Source organism: Amblyomma mixtum, chromosome 4 (assembly GCF_055824585.1).
Source record: "Amblyomma mixtum isolate Tamu chromosome 4, ASM5582458v1, whole genome shotgun sequence".
NCBI lineage: Eukaryota > Metazoa > Arthropoda > Arachnida > Ixodida > Ixodidae > Amblyomma > Amblyomma mixtum.
The window spans coordinates 45,401,491-45,420,298 of NC_143015.1; the positions used below are offsets into that span (position 1 = coordinate 45,401,491).

The window sequence follows — 18,808 nt, forward strand, 5'->3', positions numbered from 1 at the left end:
ATACAGGAAATCATCAGATCGTAAAATTGATCCTGATGTCATGCCTAACAAAATGCTTCTCCGAAACCTCGCTGCTGTGATGTACGCTGTAGCCGGGAGAATAGGTAGCACAGGGCCATTGAGGGACGCTTTTGCCAGGCTATCAGCCACTTCATTGACTGTCACACTGCTATGACCCGGTACCCATATCATATGTAAAAGGCTCAAATGGGGAGGAAGTAATGATAAGAAGGAGTTGAGGATTGGAGAATCCATAGCTGAGGCAAGGGACAAGCACAAAGAAAAGGAGTCAGTAATGACAGCCACTGCGGAGAAAGAAGGGTCTAGTTTCCGAAGAGCAAGCACCACCGCCAGAAACTCCGCTTGGAAAATTGGGGTGAAATCCGGAAGACGCACAGAAAAAGACCAATCCAGAAGCGGGCAATATATTCCCACTCCTGCCTTTTCATCACATTGGGAGGCGTCAGTAGCAATCATGATGGAAACAGGTAGGCTTTTTAAATGGTCTTCTAATAATCCATTTAAAATGCTTGATGGTAAATGCTTTGCATTCTTCGGGAAAATGTCATCATAGACAATTTTCACGGAAGGCCCACTCTTCTGTGTCGGAAGTATGTCAGACAGGAGTACATTTAACGGGTGAAGTAAAGATTGTACCAGTACTACCTGCGGTGTATGAAATCGAGGCCAGTGGATTCCAAAAAAGAAGGTCGGCTGGCAACAAAACACAGACGAGGAACGGTGGAAACTTGAGTCATATATCGTGAGGTACGTCTGAACAGTGAGAAATTTAAATCTAGATACTAAAGGTGGAATTCGAGCTTCAAGGTAAAGCAAGTCGTTAGCCACAAATTTAGGGAGGCCAAGGCACAACCGTAGAGCTTCCCGCTCTAAAAGAACAAGCGGGCGAATTTTGTAAGCAGCTGAACCAGAAAACAGCACTGATCCAAATTCTAACATTGGTCGGACGTACATAACATAAACCATTAAAAGTGCATCTCTCCGCATTCCAGACCGGGGATTGCTTAATCTACGCAACAAGCCCACAGCACGAGTGCCTTTCGCTGCAACATGGTCAATGTGAGAGCGCCATGTGAGCTTGTCGTCATAAATGACACCAAGATATTTTAAAGACTGAACTTGGGGAATAATTTGTTGCTTGTAAGTTAGAGAAAGAGCAACAGGATCTTGGAGTCGGAAAACAAGGGTAGCGCATTTGCTAACATTTAATGTGAGTCGTAGGCCACCCAACCAACTCTCAAGCAAGTTTAGGTACGATTGCAGACGCACGTAAAGAGATTGAATGTCAGGAGCAGCTGAGAAAAAAGCAATGTCGTCCGCATAGACGTACGTGCGAATTTCGTGATGACTGGGAATTGAGCTCAGTAGAATGTTGAAGAGTATGGGCGAAAGGATTGCCCCCTGAGGAACACCTCTAGTTTGATTATACCATCCAGAGTTGACACCATGGAGTGTACAATAAAACTGCCTCTTATCTAGGAACGCCGAGATCCAAGCATTTATGTAGTGTGGAAACTGCAGAGTCTGCAGTCTTTGCAATAATATGGTGTGTTCCACACTGTCGTAAGCTTTGGCTACATCTAATGTAACCAAAGCAGCATGCATTTTTTGACGCCGCGCAAGGAGGATTCGACTTTCGAGGTCAACATGGGCATTCCATATTGAACATTTTCGACGGAAACCGATTTGACAGTGACTGAGGATATTTTCACTATCCACAAACTCCGAAATACGTAGGAGCAAGACCCTTTCAATTAATTTAACCACATTGGATGTCAATGAAATAGGTCTAATATTTTCCAGAGAATAGCCGCCGCCATTATTTTTAGGTAAAGGAATCACTTTGGCGAGTTTCCATTCAGGAGGAATCCAAGCATGATTGATGGAATCATTTACTAGCTGTAATAAAGAGTTAGGATACTCCTCAAAGAGGATCTTTATCATTTTTGAAGTTACCCTATCAGGTCCAGGAGCAGCTGATGGTAACCTCAGCACTATAGGCGAAAGTTCTGAGAGGGTAACCTGAGGGACAAGCTTAATCTGATCCACTGACGCTACACACACGGATTGCAAAGGTAGTGCAGACGAGAAACGCTTCTCTAATCCTTTGGCAATGGTTTCAATGGTGTCTGTTGCTTCTTGCGGAGTCAAGACACATGAGGGAAAATTACCTGGGGCCGGAACCTTTTTCCGCGAGTGTAAAAATCTGAAAAGTGCACGTCGGTTTCCTGATTTCGTCAGGAAATCGAAACGCTCAGATTCATAATCGTCTTTAGCTCGCGAAATCGTGCGTTTAAAAGTGGCTGCAATGAACTTATAATCATGCCAATTTTTCGGGCACTGATTGTGGAGGAGCTTCTTCCATGCAGCCTTTCTGCGTCTGTAGTCCCGCGTACAGTCTGCATTCCACCACCTAGTTGAATTGGTCCCTTTTGATGTACGCACCAGGAATTCGGACTTTTTGCGGCATTCCTCAATAGCCAAGCAAATGTCTTTTGAATTATGATCGTCTTCAGAACTTAACGCTGACGCAAGAGAAGAGCGCAAAGTAACCTGGAACTGGTTATAATTAATATATGATCTCAACTGTGAAGACGCTGGAGTTAAGCGGCAGTTAACCTCAAAAATAATAGGTATGTGATCACTAGATGTACCACAACCAACTGTCGACCAATTCAGAACAGGAACACAAGGGCTGGAGAAAGTTAAATCTAATACAGATACGGTTTGAGCCCGAAGAAAGGTCAACAAACCTGAATTCATGCACATAAGGTTGTTATCTGAAACCCAATCCCAAAGGCGTTTGCCACAGGGATCTGTCTTATATCCCCACGATACATGGTGCGAATTGAAGTCGCCTGCCAACAGAACTGACTTCTGGCAATTGACTAGTAGAAGATCTAGAGGCCTTGAATCCTGCACACCATTAGGAAAATAAGCATTAACTAATGTGAAGAGATAGCACCCAGGAATTACAAAGTCTAAAGCCATCATCTCACAGTCTAGAGAAGAGAACTGGAAAACAATTTTGGCCCTGTGACAAAATTTTGAAGAAACCAGAATGAGCAACCCCCCTCCTCTTGACTGGCGATCTTGGCGAAATGAGGAATAATTTTGTAAATGGAAATGTTTTTCAGGTGAAAGCCAGGTTTCTTGCAAAATGATTATGTCTGGATTAAGTTGTGATGAAAGGTAAAGTAAATCTGTTGAAGCTGAAATGAGTGATCGACAGTTCCACTGGAGTATTCGTAACACCCCTATGGTGACGCAATCTGAGCAGCAGCAACTGCCTGCCGCAAAATATTTTCCTTTGGCTTAGAGCCCAGCTGTTGTTTCTTTGATTTCGGATTTTGAGGAGAAGACGGGTTCGACATATGGGAGCCACTGCGTTTGAGGACTCGCGTATCTGTATCCATCATCTCTGCATCATGAGTGACTGGGACATCATTCGAAACGCCGGAGCTAATAGTAGGAGCATCAGGACTAACTGGTTCCTGGGGTGGCGATATGACCGGTAATGAAGGTTGAGAAAGCAACGATGGCAAACGTGTCATCTGTGAAGATATTGCAGATTGCATGGCCTGAGTAATCTGCGTAGCGAGAGCGTTTGAGATGCTCTCTGTAACAGTTGATACAATCTTTTCAATCATTTTCGCCATCGAGGCTTCTACAGCAGTCACTATGGCCTGCGAGACAGATGCATCGAGGGCGACACCTGAGCGGGCTGCCACACCCGCATAGCCGTGCGCTCTTTCTTTAATTTCAATTATGGCTTCACGCCGCGAACAGCGTTTGCGGTCAATTAACTCAACAATTTGAGATTCCTGAGCCCGAGAAGGGCAATCCAGGGAATTTGCAGCGTGATCACCCCCGCAAAGGCAACACTTACCCTCCTGTTCGGTGCATACAGTCGATGCATGGTCATTGCCGCAATTGCAACATCGCAAGGTGGACTTGCAACCACCAGCACTATGTCCATATCGCCAGCAGTTGTTACATTGCAGTGGCTTTGATGGAAGGGGATCGACCCGGAAGATCAGTGGCCATGCTTTAATTTCTGACGGGCAGGAAGTACCAGCAAAAGTGGCAATGACTGATTCGGTTGGTACACGCACATTATTCACCTCCCGGCTACATCTGTACACAGCAACAACGCCTGCCGCTGAGAGAAGGTCGAGGGTCTCCACCGGAGACATACAGGAGTCGACGCCACGGACTAGACCTTTTGTGCAGGCGAGATGGGAAGGAATAAAGCTGTTAACCGGAATAGATCCAAAGGATGCGCAGTTTAGAAGATCCTTTACGCAGGATAGGTCTCGGGAACGGCACAGTATCCCGCCGCGTCCAAACTGCCTCACCTCAGAAATTTCCTCATAGAGGGACGTGGCTGCCTGGAGAGCAGCTCGAACAGACCCTGGGTTGGACATTTTGATGGCACCACCATCCTTCGGCACCAGCGCCACAGGAATGCTGCGGACGCCTGTGCGTTGAAAAGCCTCCAGAGGCATCTCATTAGGCGATAGGGAAGCCGACCAGGGGGAGCTCCCCCGGCCGGCAGACTGCGTAGACATCAACTCAGTTAAGCGAACTGCGTGCGTTATCTACACAAGACAAAATGCGCAAAGGCGCAGGGGGAAAAACAAAAACAGGACAAGCCACCCAATACTTAGCCGATCCGCCTGTTCTGCCCATGTTTTCTTTTCTTTTTTTTCGCGGGCGCAGTTTTTCTGCAAGTTTTCTTCGTCTTCACCCTCATTTTTCATTCCACGTGCAACCCTATCAGAGTTGCTATTATGTGTTTACCTCATTTCTCAGCTTTCTGCCCGTTAGAAAAAGGATCTTGCTAATTTTGACATCTAAAGCACTCATTTTTTATGAAACCACACGTTTTGTGGGCTCCCTGCGTTTTCTTTCAGTTCGATTATACAGTCTGACCTGCCCAGTTATTTTGCACAGCCGCTCTTTCGAAGTCACTATCAGCATCGTAATTTTATTTTCGGTCAATACCCGATGATAGCTCCGCTGTTCTTTTGCTCGAGTGCCACTTCTCTCGATGGAAAGCTTTGCAGAAAGCGTGAAGGTGAAGATATCTTTGTACCTTCTCTTCGTACTGTTCTTCGTAAGTAGCGAATGCCTATTTTTTATGGCACATCTCTTCAGCGAGGCTTCTGACCATGTAGTCGGGATCAGTGTAACGTCATACTCAGCATCCTTAGTTTATTTAATGCTCGGCAGGGCGAACTCAGGCAACGCGTGATTCCTTGACTGAACAACTCAAGCATCTTTGCTAACGAATATGGATCTACTACGAAATTGATACATCGAAAGTACTATTTCCAAGCTGGCGCTTTCAGTTGGCCTCAAACGGCTTGAATACGCAAGTACAAGAAGCAATCTGTAGCTTTTATCTTGATGATAATGCCGCAGGCATTGCTCACCGATCAAAGGGCGCTCCCCAATACGCTGGAAAGCATCTTCAGATGGCCGCAGCACTGTTGAATTTAAGAAATAGAGCTTTTCCCCAGATAGCAAATTTTTTTGTAGCCGTAAACATATCTGTAAAGGCACAGTTCAGGGAGTTAGCTGCTTTAACAGTTTTCTCAAGCAGAGCCGGGAGACGCATGCTTTTCTAGCCGCAGCTGCGCCTTCATTTGACAATTTATGCTTAGTACAGCGAACCTCTATACTTGAATGGCACTGTACCGCATTCACTTCAAGCCATTCCTGTAGATTTACTCGGTCGTCCGCTCCTCAAATTACTTTTCCCAGGAATTAGGACGGCGGAACTGATTCGTGTGAATGGAAACTATGGCGCGGCTGAGTAAAAAGGATTTGTGGAAAGGGCCTGAACTATGTCTTCTTGGGAAAAATAAATGTATCCCTCCGTCCTTCCTCTACGCAATGGAAGCCATAGGTTTACATGTTTGCTTATTTTCTTTCTAGGCTCAGAGTGGATACCGTCTTTCGAGCTCCATTGCCGACGTTGTAGACCGACAGAAGACGAATAGTTTGGGTGAATATTTTTGCTCCATGGTAATTTTACTTAAATTAGATTTTGCTTTGTGCAGTGGTTTGTTCGATACACTGATGCAGTAACTAGTTATATGGCTAGTACAGTAAACAAAAACTGTATACACTTGCAGAATAGCATATAATCCTACTGCTTCATATTTATCCCGGATAAATTCACACTGGCTTACTTGTCATCTCTTTTTCATTATGGCAGCAGCAAACAGATGCCACCAGAAATCGCTGAACCTCTCCTTTTGCATCTTAAATAGGAGGGGTTGATTGGGCTGAATGATTGTTTTGAGTGCCTATGGTCACCTTTTCCCTCGTAATCAGAAGCGTTTCACTCAATAAGAGCTAAGTACCTTCTATTCTGGTAAGAAGCTTTACTGCAAACAGTTCGTATGATATGATTATGTAATCGACGACATCAGTTTTAAATTTCTTCTTCGTTACTGGCTGGCATTTCTGTTCAAAACAAGCTTAATAATTTTAATATTTTTTAATCAAACGGTAATCGTGTGGTTGTCAGTTCGCGGAACATGTAGGCAAGTACTTCGGATATTTACATGTTACGCGAACTTCTGTGTGTGCTGTTTTTCTGTTCTTCTTCTGTGTGTGCTGTTTATTAAAGCGACGCAGTCCAATAATTGTACCATATTTGCTACAGAGTCCAGACGTGATATGGGTTCCTTGGTAGTCACAAGAGTCAAGAAAAGGCATAGAGGCTGAAAAAAAATTTCCTACTGAGTGAACCTAAAGCATCGAGGAAAATAAAAAAGTAAACCACGCACTAGAGATACTGACACTTTGTTGTCGTAGGATTAGAGATGCCGCAGGTCACCTGCCACGCTTCATTTCGATACGGCATAGAATTTTCCTGGTTGAGCGCATACATCGCTGTTAACTGCTGCGCCGAGTATCATATCTTCTGTTCATGAATGCGGTCTCACGTGACCAAATCTTATAAGCGAACATCCACAAGAAAACTAGCCCCGTTTGGCCAAAAGTAAGCGACCCTTCAACATGTTAGCGGCGGCAAAACACAATCGGCTAAGACGCAAATATGGCGAAAATCTTTGAAAATATAATCAAATGAATTACACGTTTTTATTGTTTCTCTGTAACAGATTACCCCATTGGGAACATAATCAATATCCTTGGGTTCACTGCCGGCGTTCTAGTAGTTCCTTCCATGTACGTTGCGCTTTCCAGTGTGAGTATCATTCCTTCTATTGTTGCTTGCATTGAAATATGTAAGGTGAAAAAAAAGAATACCAATGGAGTTTATCTGACTGCTTGGCTATTCAACAAGTATAAATGGAACTTAATATACGAAGAGAATTCCTGCAGAGGACAGGCATAATTTTAGCTTTTTTAACTTATCTGTGAACGCCTTTAATGAGAGCGTAGTAAGGCAGGGGGATTCAGCGAGCTGAGTCTTGCTTTAAAGCCACACCATGACAACCAGAAAAAAATTCACGTTATATATATTTTACGTAGACGATCTCAGCACTAGCGTGATGGGGAGGTCTGTTCTCAGTAGCAGAGTGATCGCTAATGAGGCGCATGGGCTTATATGATTGATCACGCCAACTGCTAACAACCACTAAAGTTAGGTGACGACGCAAGACGCCTCTCAACCCAGGTCAGTCTCTCCATCATATGTAATCACACTCCAGCAGCGGTCTCAACTCCGGCCTGACATCACCATCGTTGTGAAATGCTCGCGATTTGGCTAGTCGGAAAGCATTGTTGAAGAGCTTCGCTACTTGGAATGATGCGGACACAGCTAAAGAACACGGAAATGAACGATTACGTGCATTCTAAAACCATGTCGCTCGTACGCATGCTGATAACACTGGCGAAGAAAGTGGGCTGCATCGTCTTTTTAAAGAGATAAATGGAAGTAAGAACCTGGCACTCTGTCTCCTCTTAACTTTGAGTACTTAAGGAGGAGGCGCCATTGTACGTGATTGTTGACGATCAGGGTACTACCTAGCATAGATGCGTCGCAAAGCTTCTCCAGAGATCTGTGGACCTTCTATCCTTTGGTTATCGCGTGCTACTCGCGGACTCGGGAGATCTTGCGTACGATGTTCACTCGGAAGCAGGAACTGAAGCTGTCTTATTTCTTTTCACCACCAAAGCATCAGTGGAGCTCCTCACTTGGGAGCGCCCACACAGAGCTCTAGTTTTCAGAATGCGCTTAGTCATGCCTACGTGTTTTTGTTAATTGTTTCTATGTAATTCCAAGCAGCGCAGCTCTGGTACAAACCGTAATCATCACTGGGGAGCCGCTCTCAGAATTATTAAGAAACATGCTCCTCTAAAAGCGCTCTGCATCTCAAGGAGCCTTGCTGCGAAAGGAGACTCGAGATGGGCTCCCAAACTCTCTCATATGCGCATTTGAAATTCTGACGATGCTTCTTTATGCGATATGACATTGCATCGCTCGGTCACGAGTTGCCTTTGTTACACACTGCTTTCCGTCAAGTTACTGCTCAGTCAAACATTCATTGGAGGCATAGCCTGCAGGGAATTAATATATTCATTGATCAAAGAACCCACAGCGCCAAGGCATTACAGTTCCGAGAGGGGTGCGGGGGCGACAATAATAGATACATAAAATACATAAAATGTTACACCTCTGCTGCTAGGCAGATTAAAAATGTATAACGTCTAAAAAAGGCAAATGAAAACTAAACACTTAGAGATGCACATTTCCAAAGTTAAAAAGAAAGCATGAATTGATGCAACACCCGCGACATCACTCGGCAGCGTATTTCATTCCCGAATTGTCTTTGGAAAGAAAGACATCCTAAACAATTCAGTTTTCGTCGCAATTCCACGGACCTTAAAATTATGAACAGCACGGTTTTATTTATAAAAAGCTGTTGCAAATACTTTTCACGTTCAGCACGAACTGCTGAATAGAAAGCTTCCAAGGCAGACTCATTCGGCGCTTGTCGAGCAATTCCCATTTGAGTGCTTCTTTCATACGCGATTCACTGTACTGAGACCAACGTGTGTCAGATACGAAACGAGAGGCAATGTTTTGCCCTTTCTCCAACTTATTTTTATCTCGAGCTGTAGGCGGTTCTCAAACCGTACATGCTTATTCCAGAGTCGACCTGACAGCTTGTATAGAATGCACCCGGCATGACATCGGAAAAGTGGTTGCATTTTGGCGAAGAAATCACAAGGTTTTACACCCTTTAGCAGTGACATAACCTACATGACGGCGCAAGTTCGAATCAAGGTGAAATACACGCCTAAATGTATATGTTGAAATACCTGAATGGCCAATGAGAAGTAAATGACAAGATACCACCATGACACCATGGTCCCGGGCATAGATGGGGTTTACCAACACTCGTGCACTGTAGCTGCTGCCTCTGAAGGACTGGCAAGCAGTTGGGCAGCGCGTCATATGTAGTAGGGCTTCCTTGTTCTCCTTTTCATTCCTCCTGTATCTCTTCCCTGACGGCGCGGTTCATCTTAGCATCCTTGTGGAGACAGTTATTCCGTTTGCTCTTTCCTCATACGCCCCGTTGTTTTTTGGCGGGCGACGATGACGACTCCTGCGCTGAAGTAGAGTTACTCTCACAGTGTTAGCGCCAGTGGTTCATCCACTCCACTATCACCTGCATGAGTAGGTATTTTTGGCTTCCCGAAGTGCGCTGTCAGAATGCGAAGGATTAATGCTCTGCAACGATTCGGGCACGAAACTTCTCGCGAAACGTGTCACCGCCAGATGTCTACTGCCTCGCAAAAAAAACGCTGCCTTTCCACTTCCGTGGAGTCGCATGAGATCAATCTGATCAAGCCGCATCTTTATGACCAACTGTTTCACGCACTCTCGTACCTTTGCGTGCAATGACATGTGAGCGTGTCAGATTTCTGCTACCATTATATCACACGCAAAAGAAGACCAAGCTGTGATCGCCAGGGTTACAATATCTGTCATTATACTTCAACACCGTGCCACTGAAAGTGACTAGTGATCAGAAGGCTTTGTGCTGACTGGCTAACCTTAAACACGTTTCGATACGCTTCAGTCACTTGAAAGCACGACCTGTTGGGCGAGTTGGTTTTGCATGATGGACGGGAAACATAGCAACGGCACACGGACTAAGAAAATAGCGAAGGGGATAATACAAACAGACACAAGACAGCGCTGCGCGGTGTCCGTTTTTACTCTTTCCTCCGCCCTCTTCTTAGGCGGAGTGCCGTTGCTATGTTTCCCGCCCGTCCATCAAGCTTTAGTCACTGCGCCTTATACCCCTGTCAAGCGGGCAAGTTAAGTGCACTTACGGAGAGTGTACTTCGCTGTAAGTACACTTTGTCGCATCTAAACGACGCAAGTGGAGTGTCACTCGCGGAAGAGTGCACTCCGCCAGGAGTGCGTTCAGGGACCACACTTTGCTGGCCGAGTGCGAAGCCTCGACGCCAGCGGTTCCTATGGTACAAAATTTATAGTGCATAAAAAGTATTTACAACTTTATTTTACGTGCTATAACACTGTTTTCAGAAAAAAGTTCGTTGGTTATAGCTACAAGCGAAGCAACAAAACAAGTAAACGTGATCAGATGCAACATCGCTGCCCGCCGCCATCTTGTTTGTTGTCAAAATTCTGGATAGTCTTGGCTGGACTTGGCTTTTCTTCTATTATCACTTTTTTTCATAGTTAAAAATTGTTGAACCTTGTTTTATTTGTGCTATCACGTTAAGGAATCAAATATTATGAGTCTTTTTTTCTTTTCCATCGTCCTGTTCAGAAATTCCGCTCATTTTCTGTCGCCTTTTTTTTTACTACTATAGTAGGATACAACTTAAAAAAACAGCAGCTGCTAACACTGGGCCGCGGTCCGCGGCGTTCTGTATTACTCCGCTGGCCAATCGCAACAGTAAGCGAAATGAGCTTTTTAATGTTTGACTATATCAAACAATCCAGGTGTCAAAATTATAGAGCTCATAATCTCTTTCTAGTGGTAAGCTTTTTATTTACGTCACAAGAAACGTTTAACCAGCGGACTACTTTTTCGTCGTGGAGGAATTCTGTGCGCGGTAGCTGAATGTGGGTGGAGCTTCACTGCAGACTTCAGTTGTATCCGACTATAGTGCACTTTGCTTTCCCGTTTAGCACTGCGAAGCCCAAAGTGTCACTCGGGATGCCGAAGCGCACTCCCCGTAAGTGCACTTAACTTGCCCGCTTGACAGGGGTATTACTTGCTATGGTGTAGGAAAAAATTGCAGCAAAAATGAAACGCACATAGAAGAGCAGGAACGAAGAGCTGTTGCTTTTGCGCATCTTTTCTACAGGACCTGAAATATCTACTTATCATCGCCATTGCATGGTTTGCCGTCGCGTCGTCATTCGAAACTTTTGGCCCAGCGACCACTCAAGCTTACTATAGTGGTGCAGCGAAGGACAAGGTGCGTGTACAGGTATTTTTTCCTTAAAAGTGCTATCCTTTTAATTGGATCTTTGCCCCTTCCCTGTGGATTTCAATTTCGCGTTTAAGGATTTTAAATCTTATTCTCGCTAGAACATGTAGTGACATGAAGGTTGCAATCTCACGCATTCTGATAAACTAGAAGTTTAATCTTTCAGTCTATGCTTTGAAACATAGTCTCGCATACAGGAACTACTCACATCATTACAGGATAAACGCTAACACGAGTGCGAGACAGGTGCGATAGCGGATCTTCATTATGCTTAAGTTCTTGCGTCATTTTGTAGCGCACCTGTATTTTTCCTCTGTTTCTGCGCATGACTGCTAGAGTACGCCACTCATTTGCACCTGTGCGTCATGTACACTGGTTATGATATTGCATCCATAGATTTACTTGGGACTGCTGTTTAATAGTTACTTTGAGAATGAGTTACTAGATTGACTGTTCTGATGACCTACATTGCTCGTTCAGTTTCAGAACCTTGGGTTGTTTGCTAAAGTCGCGTACCAGGTTGTTACCATACTGGCAAGGGTAAGGATTACGCCTTTCCTACTGTTAATAAGGCAATATTCTCTTTGCATGCGCAAAGCTGCTCTGATCGGTTCTTCGAAATGGCATCATCAGACTGTAAATAATGCAACATATATGGTTGTGGGGATATTACAGTTCTTAAACAGCAAACCGAGCACGCATAGTTAAACTCGAATACCAAAGAGAGCCCCTAAAGTTAAAAATCAATTGCACTGAATTATTATTTTTTTTATTTCAATAGCTAGAGCAGTAAACGTTCATGAACAATGAGCTACTAATTACCAACGCTAAAGCTATGGCTACGACCAGAAAGGTTTCAACATAGAAATTTTTCCTTCCAGCATAAAATAACTGCGTTGTCCATTTCACAAAGTCCTTATAAGTGCCACAAAAATTTCGTGTTACAGCAGCACAACTGCGTTAGAATTATTATCAAGAACGGCGTACAAAGTCTCACATGCTGTCGTGTAAACAACAATCCGTTCCGCTTGACCAAATCGACGGCGTTCTGCTTGAACACTGAATTATGCGAACTCTTTCTCGTCTGGCACAGAGCTGGTAGTGCGCTCTCAGCTTCGCTAGGTTTGAATGTCCGAAGCCAAGTTCAGTGAACTGCGTTCGTAACGGTGGCTCTTTTTTTTCTGGCCTATTCTTCTGTTATGTATTCTCACCCCCCCCCCCCCCTGCAATAATGCCTACGGGCGCTGCAGGTATTTCCAATAAATAATTAAATAAATAATAGCGGAATCCCCTCTCTAGTGCGCAGGTGTAAATGCGCTGTGGGTGACAGGCAAATGATAGAAATTCTCTGCGAATAGCATCATGTGTCTCAAAAGAGAAAATCGCCGGCGAAGAGTCAGACAGCTTTCGGTACCAAGTGCAGTCTGCAGGGTAATCGCAATTAAGCTATATATATATATACCAATTTGCCCAACAACGCATCCCACTGGATACTGCTAATATTCCACAGTAGTTCTGCGGTTATCTTTCTAATACTTTACTACATTCTTATAACCTTCAATGACACAATTCTACCTTAAATACCTTAAGTATGTACCGTATTTAACCGACTATAGCTCGCACCCGGTGTACAGTCCGCAGAGCAGAGCCTCAGCCCTCAGGAACGCCTGAAGGAGGAGCCGAACAGGCTTAGAAGCGTTGTGTTTCAAATTTATAAAGTTTGGTTGGAGACGTGTCAGAGCTTATTATAAGTTATCAAACCCAACTAGACAGGCTATTCTGTCGAAATGTTGAGTTTTCGAATCACGTTATTTATTTTTCCAGATCTACATGCTGTGGGCCTTGATGCTGTGCTACCTGTCAATGTACGCGAAGAAAACGGAAGCAGTCGAAGAAACAACAACGGCGTCAACGAACTAACTGCATCGTGTTGTAAAAACGATGCGAACTTTCTTTTACCATAGCAAATAGAAGTAATCTGCTGACATTATTAAGAAACGTAACCGTAAGAAACAAAATAAAATCACTTAGCGCAAGTAGTTTCTGATTAGCTGTGTGGAGTTATTTGCCCTCTGCAATACTTTACAAGTGCCTGTCGTGAAAGTTTATGGCGATACTTGTCACAGTGACGAAGAGGGGATAGAGAGGACCATGACTTTGGCACGTTCGCAATCAAGCGAACGATGCAGCTTGCATCGCTGGTGCGCCCGCTGGGGTAACGATATTAGTACAAAAAATGCTACTTGTACCCACATTCGCCGCATTTCGATACCGCCACCAAGGGCTTAGCAATTGAACTTCACATCTGCTGAGTCACGCGTCAGGTTCATACATGTGTGACGAGTAGGTGCCATGCTGCATCATGCTGCCGAACTCGCATCACAGGCAGCGGTTTCCATGCCAGAGTTAAGGTACCGTGGACAGGTGGCAGCAACACTGAAGCGGCTCTTGCAACAATCCAAAGGCGGCCCAGGAACGCATCCGGTGTAAACATTATTTTTAGAGCCCAGCTCTTAGGCGCCCGTTTCTGCGTTTCGCAGCGTCGCCGTCGCCGTTGTACGTTGTAACCAGCAGTGGACACCCTTTAAGCTGCGATGGAGCGGGAGCTTGGAAAGGAGAAAATGAAAGCGCAACCCCTCCTTAGCAACCGGCGCCCCAGTGGGGGGTGCAGCTGGGCATAGCAACCGTGATGTCACACAGTAGCGGTAGTACGAGGGCGCGCTCATCGGTGGTGGCAGCTACACCGCCGCTCCTTCGCCAGAAGTGAGACCCATGGCTCCGAAGCGGCCCAGTGATTCCGCGCCAAGCGGTTACACGTCCGTCGTGCTTTAAGCTACATGGCGGTAGTGACAGATGTGCGCTGCATGCTTTTGCATTGACAACGTTGTGCCAGAAACGCTGCCACCTGCCAGGGTGGCAGAATGGGTGGGGACATTAATGTAGATATAAAGACAGCCGGGAATTTCTTACCACTTATGCTGGAGAACATCCCGTTCCTCTCGCTCGTAACGGCTCCCACAGCTGTGACAACCTCGCCAAACCTCGCAGACCTCGTCTTTGAGAACCAGGCATTGGTGCAGCAACTCGAGCATATATCCATCTGTTTCTCCATCCACAAAGCTTCCTCCATGACAGTCAAGAACTGTTATTGGAGTCTATCTTGAAGAAGGAATATGTGTGAAAAATAGCAAGTTGCCAGCAACTGTACATACATGTCTTGCTCGAATTCTTTGCCTCAATACATCGAAAAGCTGAAACAGCTGATGAGCTGCGCTCAAATTTTGCATTAGGACGTAACGTAATCGTCGGCAATTTTTTTTTTCGTGACGGTTATAATTAGTAGAGTTTACTGGGGCTCTGATGATCAATTTTGGCAGCGAGTACTTGGAAGCCTGCCACACTACGAGCGCTGCCAAGTTCTCTGTTCCCTCAAAAAGTAGGCGAAAAGAGATAAGAACCATCTTCGTGCACCGAGATATTTTCTCCCTCACATTACTTCGACGAAGTTAATTTACTCCGTGCAGAAACAAAGAAACGCCGTATATACTGAAGCAATTGTTCAGTCTCGTTCCTTGAGAGTTCCGCGTGATGAACGTCACGGACGGCATACTTTAGAGACGTGACAGCCCCGTTCTATCGAATAAAGTTTCACACCCCAATGTGAGGTAGTCTGCGTAGCTGCTGCGTTCCTTCGTTTCTTGTACAGCACGGATCTGGACTTGCGTATATGGTTAACCCGCTCTCCTTGTTTGCCGGTAATATTTCATTTTATTTTTGTAGCGGTAGCTACGCTACACTAGCCACTACGCGAGGTCAGCGTGGCTGCGCGCTGAGCCGTGGCAGTGCCGCTCCGCCAGCTGTGCGCATGCGCGGAGTGACGTCATAGCCCGCAGCTGGTGTGGGCGCCGCGCGCCTCGTCGCTGCAACGATGACGTTGCAGACGCCGCCCACCTCTTAAGTTGTACGCATGCGCGGAGTGACGTCAGAGCACGCAGCTGGTGTGCGTGCCGCACGCCTACATTACGCTAGCATTTCGGCATGGCCCCGTGGCGAAGCCGTCGCTGGTCACGTGGTTGGTCACGTGGTGCGGAGCAGCTGCCGGCGGCGCGGCGAACCTAGTGGGGGAGGAGTGGAGAGGGGACAAGGTGGGGATAGAGTGCATCCATGTCCATGGACAAAGATGAAGGAACGCCCAGCGAAACGGAGCAGTGAAAGACGTATTTTTTACAATTCCACTGAGTGAGTTCCCCTCGGCCAGCTGTAACTCTCGCGTCACTCTAAGTTTAACCAGAGCTAAACCACAGCCAATTTTGTTTTTTCATTTGTCTGCCAGAAAGACTCTGATCGGTTTGAAGGCATACACCTGTTCCTGACAGATTGACAGAGCAAATAAAACCACCAACCAGGCAGGAGATGATGATTCATGCAAACTGTTACTCGGGCAGGCGACTTAATTAAGTTCATTAAGCCAGTTGAATAAATAGTGTTGTTAAAGTCTTGTGCATTCAATTTATCACTGCAAATATCAGTGTTTAAATCGCCGCCACATATCAGCATAGAATTGTCTCTAGAAACAGACTGCAGAAGGGTCTCAAAAAAGTTAATGAACTGGCTGAAGTTACCCTGTGGAGGACAGCAGACAACAGCTATAAGTTCAAGGTTGCATTTTAACGTTAATATTTCGCAGTTCACGGCAACAGCAAAGTAATTGGTTAGAAGTGCATAATCCTGAGTAGCTTGACTATAAATCGCGACACCACTGCCTGTTCGATTAGAACTGTTGTTGAAAAAATTGCTTAAGTTTTTAAGCGAAGTGCCTCACACTATATTCGCGTCTCTCCTCTGTACACATGGTCGCCCATCATAATCCGATTTCTTGTCACCTTCTCCTTCAACGGTGCCGGGTAGAAGCCTAGGTAATGACCCTTAAGGCCGAACTCTATGCCTTTCTCTCAAATAAGCATCGCTGTTTCCCGCCTTTCTAAGCGACTGCGAACTGTGGTCGCAGATTGGCGCTCCGAGTAGGTTAAAGGTTTAGTTTGTGTGTGTGGCAGTCCTTCTTTGTGACACGACACCATCACCAAGCCAAAATGCATACCAGAACAACACTGCATAAACCATATGAGTCCCAAGTAATGCCACTGAAGAGAAAGAAGGCGAAGACCCGCCATAGACACGCGCTGCGCCTGGCCACCTATGATATTACGCGAAGAAAAAGATATCAGCCACGACTACTGCAGAATCTGTGAAGCTGTACAAGATCAAACGCTTCAAGTCACAGAGCGCAATCTGGGATACCTCTTGCAGCAAGTCTTAGGCTGCTTTGTCTTTGGCCTCATCGACTCCCTTAGGGTTGAAGCCGCCTGAGTGCAAGCAGGCCAGCCGCGACACCGCTTACGACGAAGAAGATGCGTTCTTCTCCGCCGAGGTCAGCCTAGTCTCGGTCCAGGACGAATTGCGTTCATTTTGCGACAAAGAATATCGAGGAGAGACTCAGCGAGAAGGAAGCGTTTCTTCTCCAGCAAGCGCCTGCACCCGCTCCACCGCCGACCACGTTACTATACTGTGGGACGCAAGATCACAAAGGCAAGATGTCCGCCAGGCGAAGGAGCAGTCGAGGCCTTCGCCGAAGGCAACGCTATTACGCTAGTGCCCAAAGCAACGCCAACGCTGTCACCAAATTACAGGCCAAGGTATTTAGCGACTCGGATGTAACAGCAGTGCCATCGCTTTCCACGTCGATCCCGGATATAATGGCCTCAAAGAACCGAGATCAATATATCAGCGGTGACGAAAGCATCGGTGCGAGCGGGCGTTCACCGCCGGTAAAGAAAAAGTCCATGATGGCCTCCTCAGCGCAGGTGAAAGATGACAGCCGCCGTTGCTCCACCGAACCAGCACTTTGCCCCCTCATCGTACCTGTAGACAAGATCAACGGGACAATCAGTTCTGCGGCTTCGTACATTCGTGTGCTTCAAAAACACGGCAGACGAGCACATGTAATATCAGCTGTGTGCTGCAAACTCATAAAGACGGGAGCTTTGAAGCCGGAGGCTCCGCCTACTCTTACATCACGTGGGACCTTTTCTGGTGCTGGTGCTGACGAGGCTAACCCTTCAAAGATAAGAGCACTAATACCCCAGTCTCCGGCTGACCCAGCCAAGGCTAGTTATGCCTTGAGCATCACAGCATCGTCCTTGCCGTCACCGCCGCTTGGGCGTTCACTTACACCTTCCTGACCGAAGACATTGACTAGAGACGCAAGAGGTCGCGCACCACCACAGAACAGCTACACCTTAGCCATGCTGACGTGTGAGTCGAAGCGGTCGCCCTGTCGCGAAGATACATTCCCCCAAACACCTCAATCATCTGGTCACAGCGGCCGAGATCGAAAGTGTTTGCGACTAAATAAGCGCGTGATGTGCACAGCAGGTCTTTTTGTGGCCAAGCGACAGCAGCTGCTCTGCTCTTAGTGCAGTGGCCGCGCTTCTTCGCATGTCAGCAACACACATCCTGTAGCTGCGACATGGTTTCGACTCCCGCCTGCATCATCGATCGCTCGCACTTACCATCTGATTTTCGTCACGTTCACTGCTACGAACTGAATCAAAACATTCCTTGCTTTTGTCAGTCGTGGGCAGCGTTATTTTTTATGGGTGCTGAGGTGCGTCGACAGTCAGCGCGAAGTACAAGCATAGAGGCTCCTGTATGTGGTGCTGCTCACCTTATGAGTGCTTGAAGCCAACTACGACGAACAGTGACGTGATCGAAGTGTTCATCTAAACTCAACACGGCACATCCTTAGGTCTTCAGTGACGTAATCGAAGTGTTCATCGAAACTCAACACGGCACATCCTTAGGCCTTCAGTGACGTAATCGAAGTGTTCATCGAAACTCAGCACGGCACATCCTTAGGGCTTCTGGTCTTACCAGCAGGCACCGTGGTTTCGATCAAGTCCAGGATTTCGAGACTCGAAGGCATCCCAGCGTCGCAGCATCTCCTGGTCCATCAATGCCAGGAACTCCCAGACGCGTCGTCCTCCACGGCCACAATGTGTAACAATGAGACCTCTCTCAACTTGGATTTTTTAAATTTGATACACTACCACTCATAATAGAATCTTTGAAAGGACACCTTATATTGAGCGATATAGTCATTTATCAGGGCACAAAGACTGAAAGTGTAATGCGCCCATTACGGCTAAACAGCAGGTGGCCCGCATAGATCAAATGGTGGATAGGGACACTGTGCATGAATACATCGGAGTGGACGGCGCAACAGGAAGACGAAGGCTGATCAACAAGGGCATCCTGCAGTGACTGCGCA

General features: G+C 46.2%; 1 protein-coding gene across 1 annotated transcript; it reads left to right on the forward strand.

Annotated features, from left to right (window-relative positions):
• The first annotated feature begins 5,074 nt into the window (after positions 1-5,074).
• Positions 5,075-13,401, forward strand: LOC149346399 (uncharacterized). Its single transcript, XM_089541318.1, has 6 exons — positions 5,075-5,140; positions 5,965-6,034; positions 7,161-7,246; positions 11,356-11,469; positions 11,962-12,021; positions 13,306-13,401. The coding sequence occupies exons 1-6, from the start codon at positions 5,075-5,077 to the stop codon at positions 13,399-13,401; spliced, it is 492 nt and encodes a 163-aa protein (XP_089397444.1).
• The last annotated feature ends 5,407 nt before the right edge of the window (positions 13,402-18,808 follow it).